The 17,408-nt window shown below is 40.0% G+C and overlaps 1 protein-coding gene across 2 annotated transcripts in view; it reads left to right on the top strand.

Annotated features, from left to right (window-relative positions):
* SPSB4 (splA/ryanodine receptor domain and SOCS box containing 4) overlaps positions 1–17,408 on the top strand; it is an 84,938-nt gene that overhangs the window by 23,400 nt on the left and 44,130 nt on the right. The window contains exon 2 of one of the 2 annotated variants that reach the window (XM_049803696.1): positions 788–1,644. In XM_049803696.1, coding sequence (XP_049659653.1) covers positions 951–1,644 — 694 coding nt within the window. In that variant the 5' untranslated portion in view covers positions 788–950. The remainder of the gene's footprint in view (positions 1–787; positions 1,645–17,408) is intronic. The other variant, XM_049803695.1, reaches the window with a different exon arrangement.

Below are 17,408 nucleotides of genomic sequence, written 5' to 3'. Positions count from 1 at the left end.
AAATCATGTATTCCCCTTAACGTGTCTTAATGTGTTCCAGTCCTTCTCATCAGCCTAATACTGAAATATAGAAAATGTGGATTAGCCTGCTGTCCAGTAGCATGAAGAACATACCCAGTTGCTGTAGCTGCCCATTAGAAGTCTGCCAAAGAACTGAAACTGCCATTCTTCATTTGTCCATGGCTCCTCTTTCCTCATTCCCTCTTTTTTTTTGAATGATGAATTTTTGGTTTTTTTTCTTTTATTTAAGGACAGAGTATGTTAAAGGAAGCATTTAGATTTTGCAGCCATTTACTGTTGGCTGCATCTGTTTTAATAACAGCATAGAAGCTGAAGCCCTCTGTTGCTGGGGCCCAGGGAGGAGAACAGCTAGAAATAGAAGGAGATTATGACATAGTGTGTACTTCTAAGACTATGAAACAAAAGTGTAAGTGAAAGTGAAGCTGCTGCTGAACATAAAGTTTATTACTGTTCCTGGGGAATAGCGTACGCCTTCTTCAGGACTGCTGTGAACTTGTCCAGACAAAATAGGTGGAAGGGCGGAAGGTGGGGAATGTCTGCATCCTATTATGAATTGGAGGAAATGACTGTCTGCACTCTGTACGCTGGTGGCCTCAGTATCCTGCTGGCAGGCTGGTTAGCGCTGTAGGATACTGAAGAAAAAGTGGTGAACTGTCAGCTTTGGTGTTTAAAATCACTACTAAGGATGAGAAGAAGTTCTTTAAAAATGTTACGGGTTTTCTGTTGGCTTTCTTGAACTAACTGGAAACTTTCTGCTTTCTTTCAGGAGCGTTTTTTTCTCCGAAAACATTGCTGCTAAAAACCTTCAAACTGGAGAAGTAAATCCAGTCAGCTTGTCAGGTCACTGGCTCAATGTAAAAGTGCTTTCATGAGGTAACGTTGGGCCAAAATCAACTTTTCTTTCTCTTTTGTAAATCTGCAGCCAAGCAATGGGCCAGAAAATCTCAGGGAGCATAAAGTCTGTGGATGTGAGGGAACCCCCTTATAGACCTGTTAAACGAGAGCTGAGAGGCCCGGATTTTTGCAAGCCGGCGCGACTGGACATGCTGTTGGATATGCCCCCTGCCAAGCTCGAGGTCCAGTATAAACATGCTTGGAACAACGAAGATCGCTCCTTAAATATATTTGTAAAGGAAGATGATAAACTGACTTTTCATAGACACCCAGTTGCCCAAAGCACAGATTGCATCCGCGGCAAAGTTGGCTACACGAGAGGCCTGCATGTCTGGCAAATCCACTGGCCCACGAGGCAACGGGGAACTCATGCTGTGGTGGGCATCTCCACGGCTGAAGCTCCGTTGCACTCGGTGGGGTATACATCATTGGTTGGTAGCAATAGTGAATCATGGGGCTGGGATCTGGGACGCAACAAACTCTACCACAATTGTAAAAACCAGCCTGGGGTCACATATCCTGTCTTTTTGGAACCAGATGAGTCTTTTGTACTCCCAGACTCCTTACTGGTGGTTTTGGATATGGATGAAGGGACGCTTAGCTTCATGGTAGATGGACAGTATCTTGGAGTGGCCTTCAGGGGACTAAAAGGGAAAAAACTGTACCCCATAGTCAGTGCAGTTTGGGGGCACTGTGAAATTACAATGAGATACATCAACGGACTTGACCGTAAGTGTTACCATATTTCTTCATTACACTGCCTTTCAGCTTTTCTCATGTAGGATTTTTTCTTTATCCTTTTGTTGTGCTGGGGGGGAGTGGACTCTCCACTGTAAATAGATTGCGTTCCATAGTTACTGCCCACAACTGATATCTATCAGTTGTGTCTTGGAATGACGGTGTGGATTGTAGCAAAATATCTTCCCTTTTGGAAAGCAATCTGTGTCCAAAGAAAGTGAACAAGTTGAGAAAAAAGATGTTGAGAAACTTCCTGGGTATATTTAACAGTAAAACTCTTTGTTTACTGGAGGATATGTTTTGGATCTGTGGTTTTCAAATGGGATTTGTGGATCCTGTAAAAAATTTCCTGTAGTAGTGGGAACTTTTACATGGTGTGCATAAACATACTTGAATTCAGGCCAGTAGGCTTTCTTTCCATAGTTGCCTTTCCAGGACCGTCAGAAGCAGCTGTGGATCCCCAAGAATCTGGGAGCTCAGGTCAAATATTGCTTTCAGCAGTTTTCCTGAAAGAGCTCTGTTCCTTAGTTCATTTCAGAAGGTGCTCTCTCAGGGTATTTTCTTCTCCAGAAATATGGGATTTTGGATAAGTATTAGCTATTTTTGATCTAAAGGGGTAATATCAAATTAAATCATTACATAGTAAGGAGGAGCATGTTGCTGCTGTGAAGCAGTAGCCCACCAGAAGATGGCGAGTTGCAGAACTGGGCCTTGTCCAGTTCTTCTCACTGCTCAGGAAGATGTGTGTTCTGCCAGGTCCATACACAGTACAGTGTATGTTTGGTCATGCCTGGTTATCTACAGTCAGCTTATCAGCTGCTGTGAATTGGGGAATGGAAGGCTGAATGAGGTAGTAAGTAGAACTTTGTTCTTGTTTAAGACTGAGCCATAGGAAGAACCATGAATATAAATATATAGATTTAACAAAAACAGATGACTGAACAAAATTTTCATGGGTTCTGGGCTTTATGAATGGAACTTGGTCTTGTAAAAAGATAATAATAGCAAGTGTACAATACCTGCCTTTCAATTAGTAATTTGTAAAGGAATTTCCTATTCTTTTCAGTTAGAATGGGGTGGTCTCTTTTTTTTTCTGTCAAAAACTAGTTCTCTGCTCATTAGCCTTATATCTGACCTACAAACTAGAAACATAATTAAATAATTTGACTCTGTTTAAGATTACCTTTTCATAAACGTATGTAATAAGCACTGGGGGTAGAGAATCTTTAACCACAGAAGCCCTGCAGGTTATTACAGCCAGATGCTAAACAGCAGCTTCCTGAGTGCTTTCATACAGGGGAGTATCAGACGATTAAGTATTTTGCAATTACTCAAGACACTGCAAAAAGTGGTGTGCTGATAGCTTTTTTTTTTATTAATTTTTTTTTTTTTATTGGGGTAGGGTGGTGGGGGAGAGATATTTTTTGCAAACTGAATATTTGTGTGCGAAAGCAGTTTTTTATAAACTGGGATCTGCCAAACTAAGCAAAGTACAGCTCAGCTTGGTCCACCATGTCCACACAAGGAATCATTCTGCATTCTGTTTGTAGCCTTCACAGGGCTGCTCAAGGGAGCTCTAGAAAGATGAAAACACGGGAGGAGGATGTGAATGAGTTTGGTAGAAATTTTAAAATAAAAGGGGCTAAGTAGAGAAGGATAGCTGTGGTCTGTGAGATGGCAGAGAGAAAAATTCCCATCCGGTTTCTCGTGGGATAATTTTGCTGAAAGAGGCAGGGTAGCTTCCTAAACTATCCCTGAGAAAGTCAAAGTAGCAATGTTTGGGTTTGGTTGGTTGGTTTTTTTGGGGGGGGGGGGGTGGGTGGGTGTGTGTGTGTTAAGTGTAAGCCTATGGCTAAAAGTAAACTTATAAACTTCTATGTAGGCCTGAGTGTTAATCTGATCATGTCAAGAGGAAGTTTAAAGCCCCTTTGCCATGGGGCAGTTTGACATCCTGGAATCACATCATTTGTTATCACATGTTCACTGATCCGTTACTGTCCTGCAACAAAAACAGCATTGAGGAAACCAAAGTAGCTTGTTTAGCTGGTGCTCTAAAGCAAACACCTTCTCTTCTCTGCTGAAAGTGTTCCTATCTAGCCAGCCCTTTGCGTAGCAGTGCAGGTTTGGTCGTGACACTCTTCATGTTCATTCTCATAGCACTTGATATTACAGGTTTCTATAATTGTTTTTCTGAAGATCGGAGTAGATCTTGAAGAATAAGGAGATGCTCATGTTGTGTTCACAAATTTAAATGCATTTGAACTTACATACATGTGGGGTTTTCTTTGTTGTTGTTTGCTTTTTAACTTTACAAATTCTCCTTTTTTTTTCTTTTTTTTTTTTTTCTTTTCCTCTCCTTCCCTGGAAGTATCTCATACTGCTGATTGCAGCTTTTAGTAGATCTGGCAATAGTAACTTAGCTGTTCTCGAAACTGTGCTGTCAGTGACTTGTAACTTGCTATTTAGTGATGGATTGTTACTGCTCAGAATGCATACCACAGCTTGCAATGGCTGTTTATGTGGTGCCTTACAGAGCAGATGGAGACCTTGACTGCATGGATTTCTAGCGTTTTCAACACTTGCTGTTTAAATAGAAGACCTCTGAATACTTTAAAGGCCTGTGTATTTCAGTTGCCTGGCAAAGGGTGAAAGGCTTGCAGGAATGGAAGAGTGAAAGGATCAAATGATGGGCTTTTGCAGCTGCAATGAACTTAAACATATGTCATAGCAGTATAGAGACAATGCAAACTTTGAAGTATGTTAATTACTGGATAGATGGCAGAATCATAGAAGGTTAAGGCTTCAAGTCAAAGATCAAGAACCTGTGTGCCCTCTGGGTATTGCTTCTAGAATATGCTGTAGGTAAAATCAATTGTCGTTCTTCCAGCTGCATCTGATACCCAGAGTATTCTGCTTCAGAAGCTACTTTGAGCATCATATGATGATGTGCTGTGAGTTTCACAAGACAGTTTTTCACTCATATTTGAGGGTCTCAGAGTTGCAAATGTTTGTCAGGGCTTGGGAGGGAAGGCAGGGGGACAGTACAGAGAGTGCTCATTATAAGCACATTGAGTTCTTCCCAGGACAAACTTCTTTGATCAGATGCTATCAGTATTTACCACACTGATGTTTGCCCAGTGCCTAAGTTTTACAGAATTTTACATCAGACTTCTGACTCATTGCCTATTGCAATAATTAAAAAAACCCAAATAACACAAATGCAGTATATGTTATTTTTCAGATGCTCTTTTCATCAGAGTATGTGCATGTTTAAAAAAAGCTAGGCTATTTACATCTGTTGTCTGATGAGGAGTCCTGAAGACTTTATAGACTGGAACAGAGAAATAGCGAAACACTTTTGTATAAATGTACATTGCAGATCATGACTGATACATTAGTACTTCCGTGTTTAAATAAAGTGGTAGGAGAACAATATAACAGTGCCATGGTGGAAAACTTGGTCATTGAGTAGGCAAGTTGAACACAGTGATTTATTTTGATCCTTAAAAGTACCTGACGGAATAGTTGGTATTTTGACTTCCAGAAGTCAAAATACTTTTTATAAGCATGCATTACAGGTCTGGCTCTGCCCTGTTCTGAATCAGTGTGGAAGAGCAAAGCAGATGGTCTGTATTCTATATACAATAATAATAATAGGTGATCTATAGACATAAAACTTGATAATGCAACTCATAGGTACAAAACTTAGAATTTAATATCTTCCTAGGTGGGGAGAAAGCAGGAGGCTGCAGAAAGATTCCCCCCCCCCCCCCCCCCCCCCCCCTTGTGTGATAGTGTAGAGTTGGTTGAAATGAAATACTGAGTGCTGGCAGGAGGGTTTGTGGGGTTCTGCTCATCTTGGGAACTGTCCCACATGCATATGTGAGCACAGCATGTTCTCACTAGTGTCATGAAGAAACTTCTGCAGTTGTGCATCAGCACTGGCCTTCTGGCCATCGCTGAAAATGCCTGCTGGTAGCACTTCCAAATTTCTTCATCTAAGAGAGAAAGGCTAAGAAGAAGCTTCAGTAGTCCACAGCTGTGTTATGGTTTATTTGCATTCTGACATACCTGTGGTTTTTTTTTCCTGCTCTGGTTCATAAAGGTCCCATGGTAACTGCCCAATCTGATAAGTCTTAAGGAAAAAATGCATGTTAGTGTGTTCTGATTGTGTTTCCACTGATTTCCCATTCATCCTGTTTTTAAGAAATGAGAACCTTGAAGAGCAATGGTTTCACCTCTGTCCTCAAAATTGAAGTGAATGTTGTAACCTAAAGTTGAGCTTTGAATATCGTATTTATTACTCTAAAGTAGCAATTAGAAATTTGGTAGCCTTGCATAATCCTTTTATGAATTTGCTCAAGCTATGATGCTGGAATTGGTCAGCAATGTGAACTAATTCTTACAAGTTTGTATTAGAAGTGGAAATTTGTACAGGGTATTTAGTTTTGGATTTGCTCTTTATGTATTGCTGTTGGGAATTGTACAGCGTAAATCCAAGCTTCAGTGCAAATAATGATGTTTCTGCAATACATTATCCAGTGATGCATTTACTTTATTGCCAAAACTGTGTGTGCTTTGTCCACTTTGACTATGATTTCATACAAGTTTCCTCCTAAGTTATATTTCTCCTTAAGGTACTACTTTATTTGTCTCTGTAGCCATGGAAGTTTCTTCCCTTCTCTAATCACAAGCTCTTTCTGCAGATGGCCTCTTTTTCTTCCCTTAAAGTCAGTGTAGCTTCTCTATTAGGAGAGGCAGATGGCAACCTAATTTGTAGTTTGGGCTCAGAGCAAATTCCACTTCAAAAAGATAAACATAAGACCCTGATCTTCTTGGAGTATATTGTGGTGAGTGGCAATTTATATACCAGTCTTCAGATTATAGCAAAACCCATACTTTCATGGTAAATCTACAGGCAATGTGCCTGAAAATGAGCACGTCCAGAAATGCTGCTGTGTTCTGCAGATGTTTCCACTGAAAGTAGTGACGGTGCTGTCTACTTCTCTGTGTAAATGGTAGGAAAGCTGCCCCAGCATTAACACTGTGTTAAAATAATGCTGAGGCTGTGAAGTCAAAACACCCAGAAGTTGGCAAGTGGCAGAATGGGATTTGTTTTTTGCAGCTGTAATTCTGAGCTCGGCAGCCTTCAACTGCGCTGTGTCCCACGTTCTCCCAGAAAGTGTTTCACTCTTGTAAAAGGGTGTAAGTTCTGTTGCAAGTCATCCTTCTGTGTTCCTTTTCTGCCAGCATTTTTTCCTTGAGTATTTTGTCCCTAGTCCTGTGTGTCTGAGCTGGTGTATTTTGTAGTTTCCCCAGGATAGCCAGTGAGGAAACCTGATGGAGCATGACAGTCCCTGTGGTCTCAGGTTCAGTTTTGTGCTGCCCTTTGAGGATAACAAATGAAAAGTCCTGCTAGCGAGGACAGGACTGGATCAAAGTTCCCCTTTGTCTTGTTTCATTTGTACATATACAGAGAATTTAAATAACTTTAGTCTTTAAACTGTTTTGGGGTGGGACCGATGATTAGATCTGTCTTCAGGCCTGTTATCAAACCTGTTTTTTGCTGAAAAACCTCCAACACTAGAAGTGTGAGATGGGGCATTTCAGTCTTTAGCACTGAAACTCAGGATTGGGGTAGAGGAGATATTGTTAGAAGTTACTGACACAACTGAACTTCATGTGCAAGAACTACGAGGATTCTTTCAGTTGTTTAAGCGTTATTTTTACATGTTAGTTGGTGGTAAAATACAGAAGGTAAAATGGTGACACTCCATAGAGGTTATCTGTTGGTAATTTGAAACAAACTGAGCATTTCATATAACCTTCTGCACACTGGCCAGGATTCTGCATGACTGGTTTGGAGTTGCAAGTCCTCAGCATTGGTGCTAAGAGTGTCTGTTGCAATGGGAAGATTATTCACGAGGAGCATAAAATATGTCTGGTAATGCTTGTTCAGCGTGGACTTAGCAGGCAGTCATTGAGTGAGGCAGGTGTCCAGTGTTACCTCAGATCAGTTAGTCAAAGCTATACCTGTATTTTCCATGGACATGCCTAAGAAAAAACAAATTTGGTAGGTGTGTCAAACTCGTGATGAATAACAACATAAGAGTATCTTCCTGCCTTATGTGAACACTTTTTCTAAAAGTAATGAACTTCCAGACGTGGCATATCTTTGGGCTGGTTTGGTGTTTTGGCTTTTTTTTATTTTGTGGTGGTGGTTGTTTGGTTTCTTTTGTTTGTTTGGTTTTTTTTTAGGAGAAGATTATTTATTAGCTTTGTCTCTGCCAATTTCTTATCACTGGTTGGCCAAACAAATTATATTATTCCAGAAAGTGATTTTTATGAAACCAGAATGTATTTTCAGTAAGGAAGTACATAACATTAAAGAAGAATAATTTTTGTTTGAGATTCACAGTTGCATTTTTTCACAACAGGCATTTTTATTTCTACAGCATGCTGCATCTCTATTGCAAATGGGAATTCATGTCTGCATGTATTGTTTGGACCTGAAATTTAAAGATGTGCTTCTGCTTTTCAATAAGAAGTAACCATAAATGTTTAATAATATTCTTCTTGTGTATTCCACATATCTGTATGCCTAGTCACTGTGCTACTGAATAGGCTACAAAGCCTTGATACAGCATGTTGAAGCTAAAAAAAATTGCTGCTGCTTCTCTGTTTCAGCAAGCTTGACGGCTACAGTTTATTTAACCAAGACAAAGTGATTGTTTTCTTTTAGATACTGGTGCTTTTTCTTATTTCTTGTAGTGTTTACCTTTTATTTTTTGGCATTCTCTTAAGCAGAGAGCCTGTAATTGCTTTCCAAAATATGTTCCTCTGTCCATCAAAACAAAACAGAGTGTGGGGTTATATTAGTACCCTGTTCACGCTTTCAAAAATTGAAATGCTTTATGCTTCTGAAAATTTCTCATTACCAAGTAATTCATATTATGTAAAATATGGTGTTTGGAGAAGATTATTTAAAGATCTTCATAAAGGTTAAAATATTTTTTTAAAGGCTTGGGAATTAGGTTTTTGAAGCACTTAATGATTTTTTTTTAAATAGTAAATTTTAGTTTTAAAGGTATGAAAATAATGTATTTTCACTGAACAGAGAACTTCAGTAAGTTGCCTCTGGTGAAATGCATCATCCAGCCACAGGCACCATATTGGAATTTGGTATTCAAGCAAACACAGCCCAGCAGCGTGCTTGGAGTTTGTGTACTTTCAGTGATGGCTTCTCTTCTGGCCTTGCTTTGTAAACTTTTCTATTCTTTGCTATATTAACTGCCACAGTGCTGAATTAGCACTTGCACTTAATGTGTAAAATTTTGACACAGTTTATATTAAAGGCTGCCACTTTTTATGAAACAAGCACTGTTACAGTGAGTGACTTGGGTTAGACTTGACTGGAACGTATGCACTGATTTCTGAAGAAATGCCAATTAACTTAGTGGCTCATACTGAGTTTCATTGCACTGGAAGGTCTCCTCATCACATATGTGGACTTACTGTATCTTTGTTATTTTAACAAAAGCAATTGCTTTAATGTGCTGTGTATGATTGTAGCCATGACTACATTACTGATCCATGTGTGCTTGCCATATGTGTAAACAGTTTGCTGATTTTAGTGGTATGACCTATTGCCCTCTGTCTGTGTAAACAAATGAAGGTCAAAGTTCAGAGAGATCAGAGGGGAAACTTTAAACATCCTGCAAAATCTGCAGTCCATTAAGTGTACGTTAGCGTTTGGGTACAGCCAGTCCTTTTGTACTTCTAAATAATTTGTTTGCAACACATTTGGGAAAGGAGGATAGCTTCACCTGGTGCTTGGAGACTTCAGGGAACGTAATTGCATTGGCTTTATGTTAAGAAACCAGCTTCAGTGGTATTTTCTTGTCTTGGGAAGGTAAGTAATGCTAACACATGCTTTACTTTTAATTTAGATTGAGATTTAAATGTTGAAGTTGTGGGGACAGGCCATTGGATAAAGGGCTACGGTGTACAAAGAATGAACAATATCACGAGACAAATTACCTACAGGCAACAGAATGACATGTGTGTCAAGGGAGGAGGAAAAGTAAGAGGTAAAGCAAGAAGTGCCAGCAAGATCTAGGAATATATATTTGAAAGAGGAAATGTGACAAAGGTACTAGTGCTTAAAAGGAAGAGAGAAGGCAGAGAAGTATGGTAAGAGGATTAAAAAAGGAGAGATGCTGAGATTTTGACAGAAGGAAATAAGCCTTGATGTACTAGGCCAAGTAGCACGTGTCAAAGAAAGGTCAGGACTGTTCAAGCTCCTGAATGACCAAGCATCCCTATTTTACTTTCTTTACTTTCATCAGCAGTTTTTCTGGCAGAGCACAGGAGCTCAGCTTCCAACCCCCAGCTGTATGGTAGGGAGTGAAAATTCACCTGGCTCCTCCTGGTGTTAAGCACAGCCATGCTGGGTTTTCCTGACCATTAGTAACTGCTTGTTTTTGTAAGTCAAACTGACAGCCTGTATAAGTCAGAGAACTTGACAAATGTTTGCTCTGTTTTCAATATGAACTTTACAGGAATCACTGTGATGCTATTGGCATCTTACAGGGTCTTTTGTCATTTGTGACTTTACAACTGAACTTTTCAATTTGATTAGAAATAAGTGAGCTGTTAAAATTTCTGGATCTGAGAGGCTAAATTAACCCTGCAGATTTTTCTGACTGAAGTAATCTTAATTAATTTCTGATGGACTTTTATGTTTCTAAAATTCTTTTTTTTCTTAATTTTCTGAAGACTTATTAAAATTTTAAATCAGTTATTTCTACATAAAGGATCTTGTATCCTCTAAAAGAATTTTATTGACTTCCAGATATAACTGATCACCAGTAAGAAGTTCAAGGCATTTCATAATTTCATTGATCAAGAATAAAGCAGAAACTAAATGTTTATGATGCAAATGTTTTCAAAATCCAGCATGTAGCTTGATGTACTCAAAATACTGGAGTTAGAGCCTTTCATCATCATACTGGGCAACATTTCTGAAATGAAACTGATAAATTGGCAGCATGAACAATGCTAGCATCTGGATGCAAACAGCAGCTTCCTAAGAATGCAACTTTTTTTCCTAAATCGCTTACACAGAGGAGCTTCCAGGCTTCCTCTCGCCCATTTTTTCAAACACCTTTAATACATAATGCATATATAAGCTATAATCTTAAAATATTAATGAAAATAAGTTTGTCTTTAAAATGCAATGGAGATGGAACAAAATAGAATGATGGTTTGGACTTTGTACCAAAGGGAGTTGTGCCTTCAGCAGCTTCTCTGGCTGTGGAGCAGCAACAGTTCTGTACTGCTGCTGCTTACCCCCATGCTGCTGCTTACCCCCATGCTGCTGCTTACCCCCATGCTGCTGCAGTGTTGAGATACTAAAGATGAGAACCTACCTGGTCGGGGGGTGTATAGGAGATGTTGCACACAGGAGTAGTTGGCGGGTGAAAGCTTACTGCTGAGGAGTTGCAGTAGAAATTGGCTAGACGTTGACTATTTCCAACACTGTCTAAAAAAGCGTGCCTTTTGGGATGGGAGGGGGATGCCTATCCCATTGCAGGGGCCTCCCCAGCAATGTTTTGCTGTTGTCATTGGAGATCTGCTGTTGGGGAATGCAGTATTGTGGAAGTGGCCCATCATTTCGTGCATAGTGCTACTTTCGGAGCAAAAAACCCCCACCATTTTGCTGTTGTGGCGGATGGGTTTCTCAGTAACCCACTTGAACATGCCAGTCGATAAATCCCGGCGCTGCAAGTGACTTCTCATCAGACTAGTTGGCTGGAACCACCATTTGCTTTCTGTTCCCCAGATTTCTGTGTTGATAGAAACTTCCTTAAAATGCAAGTATCGAGAAACATTTTGTGTATGAAACATGAGTGAGCATAAAATCTAAACGTCACTTATACCATAGTATAGTAAATCACTTATTCCCTATTATTCTGAATTGTAGGCATTTTGGTTTAAGAGAAATTCACTTAAAGTGTACCTGTTTAACCTATAAGATATCTTAACAAACTGTTAAAGTAGGCATGTTAAATTAAACATGGAAAAGGTTTGCTTTGCTAGGTAGAAATGAACAAAATATTGTATCTGGTAATGATGTCGTTTTTCCTTCATGTACTCTGAAGGGAACAACTTACTTGCAAATGTAAATATTCAAAACTCCACACAAGCTCTACCATTAAGTAATGTTTACATATGTGCTTTTTATATTCACAGATCCTAACTGACCCACAGATAGCTGTTGTGGTTTAACCCCAGCCAGCAAATAAGCACCACGCAGCTGCTTGCGCACTTCCCCCCACCCTGTGGGATGGGGGGGGCAGGGATTAAAACTTGTGGGCTGAGGTAAAGACAGTTTAATAGGACAGAAAGGAAGAAAATAACAATGCTGATAATAAAATAATTGGAATATACAAAACAAGTGATGCACAATGCAATTGCTTACCACTTGCTGACTGCTGCCCAGTTAGTTCCCAAGCAGTGATCCCCCCCAGGCCAACTCCCCCCAGTTTATATACTGGGCATGACATCCCATGGTATGGAATACCCCTTTGGCCAGTTTGGGTCAGCTGCCCTGGCTGCGTCCCCTCCCAGCTTCTTGTGCCCCTCCAGCCTTCTTCCTGGCTGGGCATGAGAAGCTGAAAAATCCTTGACTTGTTATAACTACTACTTTGCAACAACTGAAAACATCAGTGTGCTACTAACATTCTTCTCTTACTGAATCCAAAATGTAACACTATACCAGCTACTAGAAAGAAAATTAACTCTATCCCAGCTGAAACCAGGACAGTAACATTCTAATTTTAAGGATTTTTGGTAGTGTTATGAAGATGAAGTCCTTTGCAGGTAGAGGAAGACTGCTATATGAAAATGGAAAAAGCACGCTAATAATCATTAGGCAGGAGGGAGTTGAATTAACATTTTGTACAATTGTGTTCAATTGTGTGTGTTTCCATTGTTGCCAATTACTTGCAATAACAAATGTCATTATTTGCCATTTCCCCCCGTTGTATGTTTAGTCACCCTTATAAACAGGATAAGCTAAGCTGTAGATCCAAACCCCATTAATTTTAACATCTTCTAGGTATGTTCTGTTCTCAGTGCACAACTGCCGTTGCAGTATTAATTTTTAAAAAGGAGGTTAGGCTTTTAAATGAGAGCTTTTGGCTAACTCTACGTGGTTAGTATTTAAAGTAATACATGAAAGTAGGTCTTTAATAGGAACTGATCTGCTCTTAGAGCAGGTGAAAGTGGTAATCAAATGTTCTCTCTACTTAGGAAGTTGCTCAGTATCAAGAAAAGAAGAAAACCACATTTATATAACCAATATGAGAACACACATTAAGTGTAGAAAAACCAAACCCCACAACAACAAAAAAAACCAAACACCCTTGTTTTTCAAGCTTTTAGGATTAAAGTTTGAGGTAAAAAGGCAGATTGGTAAATCAATTTCCCAATGCTAATCTGACAATAATGTTCTTAAGTCCACATGCTGCTAGTAAACAGTATCTCCTTGTGCAAAAAGTCTTCTCTGTTGATTCAGCTGGTGATGGAGGAGTGCCTCCTGCTAGTGAGCAGGTATGGGTAATGCTGTTTCTTGACTTTCTCTGCAGTGAGTATTATAAAATACTGTTTCTTCAGGGGGCAGGGAAGAAGAGTGCTATGTTGTCCTTTTCTGAGTGGATGGCTGTAAGCCATCTTTTACTCGTTCTTTTCTTTATCCTGCAAATGATAGTGTCTCTGTTCCTACAGATTTGAAAAATGGGCTCTGTTCAGCTGATTCTGCCAGTTGGTTTGCAGAAACAGTATTTAAAAATAGTCTTTTGAGGTAAAAAGTGAGAAATTACCTTTGAAGAGATTGGGGTAAGCCAAGTGAGTGAGTCATAAAAATGCAATTGTGCAAAGCTGTCTAGATGTGTCCTGAACACATCTAGATTTGAATTCATCCCCTGAATAAAATTTTTTATTTTTTTCAAAAAGAACAATTTTCTTTGACTGCCAGGAAGTCATTAGTTTTGTTTAATGTCAAAAATCACGATAAAACTTTCTCAGTTGTAGAGCACTCCTTTAACCTTAACCTTGCAGAATAAGAAGCTGCCGAAGAGGTGGGTTTTCAGCTGGTGGGTGGGGGAGGCATTGTCTAAAGGCCCTTCTGAGCCTTCTTACTGCTGATGCAGGGAAGGGCCTGTTTTGCTTCTGTTTCTATGTCAAAGTTAGTCACAGGGTTTCTTAAGGGCTCTTTGACTTGGTTTGGCAGCTTGCTTTTCTGTTTTACCCAGAGTGCAATAAATTGGTAAGCAAATGGAGCCTTTTTCACATAAGGGCTGATGTTTGGTATTACATGACACTTTCAAAGAACTAAATGTTCGGGATTAAGCAGGATTAGACCTGTAATTTTTCCAGATCTTTATCTGTTAATGGCTTCCACATTTGGCTGCATTATAATTTTACAAACAAGCTTCTGCAGACAGAGCCAAAGTATCCATGCCCCATGTGGGCCATCCAAGATGAATTAATACATACATTCATTCTTATCCATTTTAGGGCCTATCTTGAAATTCTCACAAACATGTTCAGCTTTTTTTGAAAAAGTGAAACCAACTGCTTCATTAAACACATAACTGTGCAGGGCAGACAGCAGTCTCCGAAGATGTTACTACCTTTTTTGCTAGGTAATTGTAATAGGGAGTTCAGTGTCCTTTGGGGCACTTCTCCTGCCATCAGTCTCCAGTTGTTTCCTGCCTCACAGGAAGAGCAACGAACAGTAAATGATAGCTGGTTTTAATTAGGCTGACAAAGATGTGTGCCCTGAAGTGCATTAGAAGGTGTAGTCATTAAGTGCAGGGTCCCTAGAGGCATCTCCTGGGCGTCCCTTCCAGCTGCCTGCGCCCAGGGGTTTGCCACGCAGCAGGCGGCGAGGGTGTGCGGGCACCTCTTCTGGCTCGGTTCCCTGCCTTGCACTAGGCCGCAGTCACTGGTGGTCTGCATTGCCGGGTGCTCTCTGTCGCTCTGCCTGCCGAACCTCCGGCACGTCAGCAGCCGGGTCGCTCTTGGCCTCCGCTCCTGCTCGCTGTTCAGGCGCAGTCAGCTGAGCCTCCGAATTCTGTGCAGCTACAGAGAAGTGGGGTGTGTGTAACGTGGGCCTCTAACAGGCTCTGCAGTGTGAGGCATTATTGGCAGTGGTGTGCTGTTGGTCCTGATTCATTTTTATTGGTCCTGCTGTCACAAGATACGAAGAGACTTACTGGGTCAGTATTGTCCAATGATGTGTAATACTTGACTAGATTGCTCATGGGGCATAGGAGCTAAGTTCAGTCACTGATGCTGTGTTGAGCGTACTGAGTTAAGCTTCAAGGGGGAAGAAGAGCATGTAAAATCTCACAGCATAATTCTTTGCCTTACTTATGAAGCTCTTGTTGTGAAGTGTCTGGGTAGTGTAACGTCATATTTTATTGAAACTATAATCAATTCTGGACTGAAAAGAGAGGAGGGTAACTTGATAGTACAGTCATTTTGGGGTATAGGACGATTTTGGGTATAGACTTATTAAATGTGATTTCATTAAGAAAATTGTTTGAGCTTTATATTGGGATTGACTCCCATTCAAATGCACATCACCATATTTGAAAAGTAAGTCCCGTAAGAAGCAGGGAAAATGGACATAAGAGGCTTTTGTATAAGAATCAGTTTTATCAGATGCTTAATTTTTTTGGCGTGCATTCATGTACTTTTTAATTTTCAAAGTGTTTGTTGCGTAAGCTCTTAGTGCAAATTTTTATTTGCTATTAAATTTTATTGCAAAAATCTTTTGACTAGAGTACTACTGTATTAGAAACACAGGCTCTATTATTTCACTTCCTGCTTGACGTTGCTTTATTACAAAGAAACTTTTTGTGGAGAAAATGAAAGAAACTTTTTGTTGAGAAAATGGTTCTGTCTGTCTTGCTTTAGGTAGCTATGATTACTGTAGAGTTAGCGTGGCCATGTGCTCCTAGCAAGTTCACAAGGCAAGGAAAAAAGCTTGGCACTTGAGCTAAAAAGCTTGTGTTGGGATGAGGCCAAACTAAACACCAGTACCTCTCCGAGTTTGTGATTTGCATCTCTCTCTTCATCTGTTGGGGTTCCTTGGGATTCGTATCATTGCTCAGGATCTGCCTGCCGGTGCTATGGATCCCATTATCGTATAGAACAAATATATGCAGTGCATCTGGAGAGAAATAAAATTTCTATTCTTTGACTTTTTTAAAGAGAAATTTTACTCCATCCCCCTTGACAAACAGTTCCTGTAGGTGAGTGATTACCATTTTCCATGACAGGAAATGTTGAAAAATGTGTGGGTGAATCCACATGTTTTCCCATTACAGTTTAAATCTGTGCCTTCAATGTTAGATTTTAAAAGTATGTGTAAACCAACCAGCAAACCATAAATCCTCATTAAAACTTATTGAAGTTATTGAAATATGTATTTTTCTTAAAATCACACTCAGGCCTTGCTTGTTTTTTTTGTTTCTGTTTAGAAAAGTTCAGAAATGTTTGTTATTCAGAAAACTCCATGTCAAGTCCTACATCTGATTTTTCTCTTCTCCATACATCTGCATATCTATATCTATCTCTCAATAAAAAAAACAATGTTCTTAAGTTTGGAAGAACTGTGTTCTGTCTTTGTTCGTCAGAGACGAGGTTGCCCTCTGTACTGCAGCTCTCAGCTGCCTTGCTCCCTTCCCTGCATGGTTCACTTCTCCTTGCTGAATGCTCCTTCAGCCAGAAGCCACATCATGGTTTAAGAGTTTGTATTCAAGGAGAAGAATGATGAGAAAGAGCTCTTTAAGTTAATATGTGCTGGGCCCAGAAGGATCTGCTGGTTAGAATTAAAACATGAACTGGAATTAAGTTGCATTTTTTTAATAGAGTCATTTATTATCCTTTGGAATACTTTATCAGGGGATATGCAGTAAATTCCCCTAGTTGCAGGTTTGGTTGTTTTTTGGGGTTGGTTTTTTTTTTTACTTGGGTTTTTTTTGTTGTTGTTGTTTTTGTTTGTTTGTTTTTAAGTTCAGCCACCTTGATAAAACTATTCCATTTATTGGATCTGATGTGGGGGGTTGCAGGGTGAGATTGTGGCTGTTACTATGCAGGGTTGAAGTTGGGTTATTTTGATTCTTCTTGCTGAACAGGAGCTGTTGAGATTCATTCAGTTTCAGTAGAAGCAAATGCTGATTTGGCTTTGTTCTGCCGCAGCCAGGGCAGCTCTGCTTCCGATTTTTTTCTGTGGCAGTACAATTGAGTGCCTCTGAAAATGCCACCAGTAGTCACTTGCGTAGTTTGTAGCTGTGTCAGCTAAAGTTACTTGCCTGTCACTACTCAGAACAGGTTTATAACTGTGACAGGTAACATAATGTGGCCGTTGCATTCTCCATTTTAGGAATGGAAAATTGGCATAGGCTGATGTTCCTTCAGCTCTTGGGCACAGTGAGGCAGCTGCTAGTCTTTCCCTCCACATGAGATCTGGAAGTTAAAGGTTTTGGGGAACATATGTTGCAAAATAACCTTTTATACTGGGTGATTTACATGGTTGGCTGGATAAGGCAGAAAAGATGTGACAAGTTTTTTGGTCTGCAAAGCCTATGAGGCTCTTGAATAATGCATGGCTGGCTGACTGACAGCTGGTTTAATAGACTCCTTGTCAGGAATAGGGGTTGGCTGTTGTGAGTGGGCTC

This window comes from Accipiter gentilis, chromosome 6, assembly GCF_929443795.1.
Source record: "Accipiter gentilis chromosome 6, bAccGen1.1, whole genome shotgun sequence".
Lineage (NCBI taxonomy): Eukaryota > Metazoa > Chordata > Aves > Accipitriformes > Accipitridae > Astur > Astur gentilis.
The sequence above is the reverse complement of the archived record's forward strand: the minus strand, read 5'-3'. Positions and strand labels throughout refer to the sequence as shown.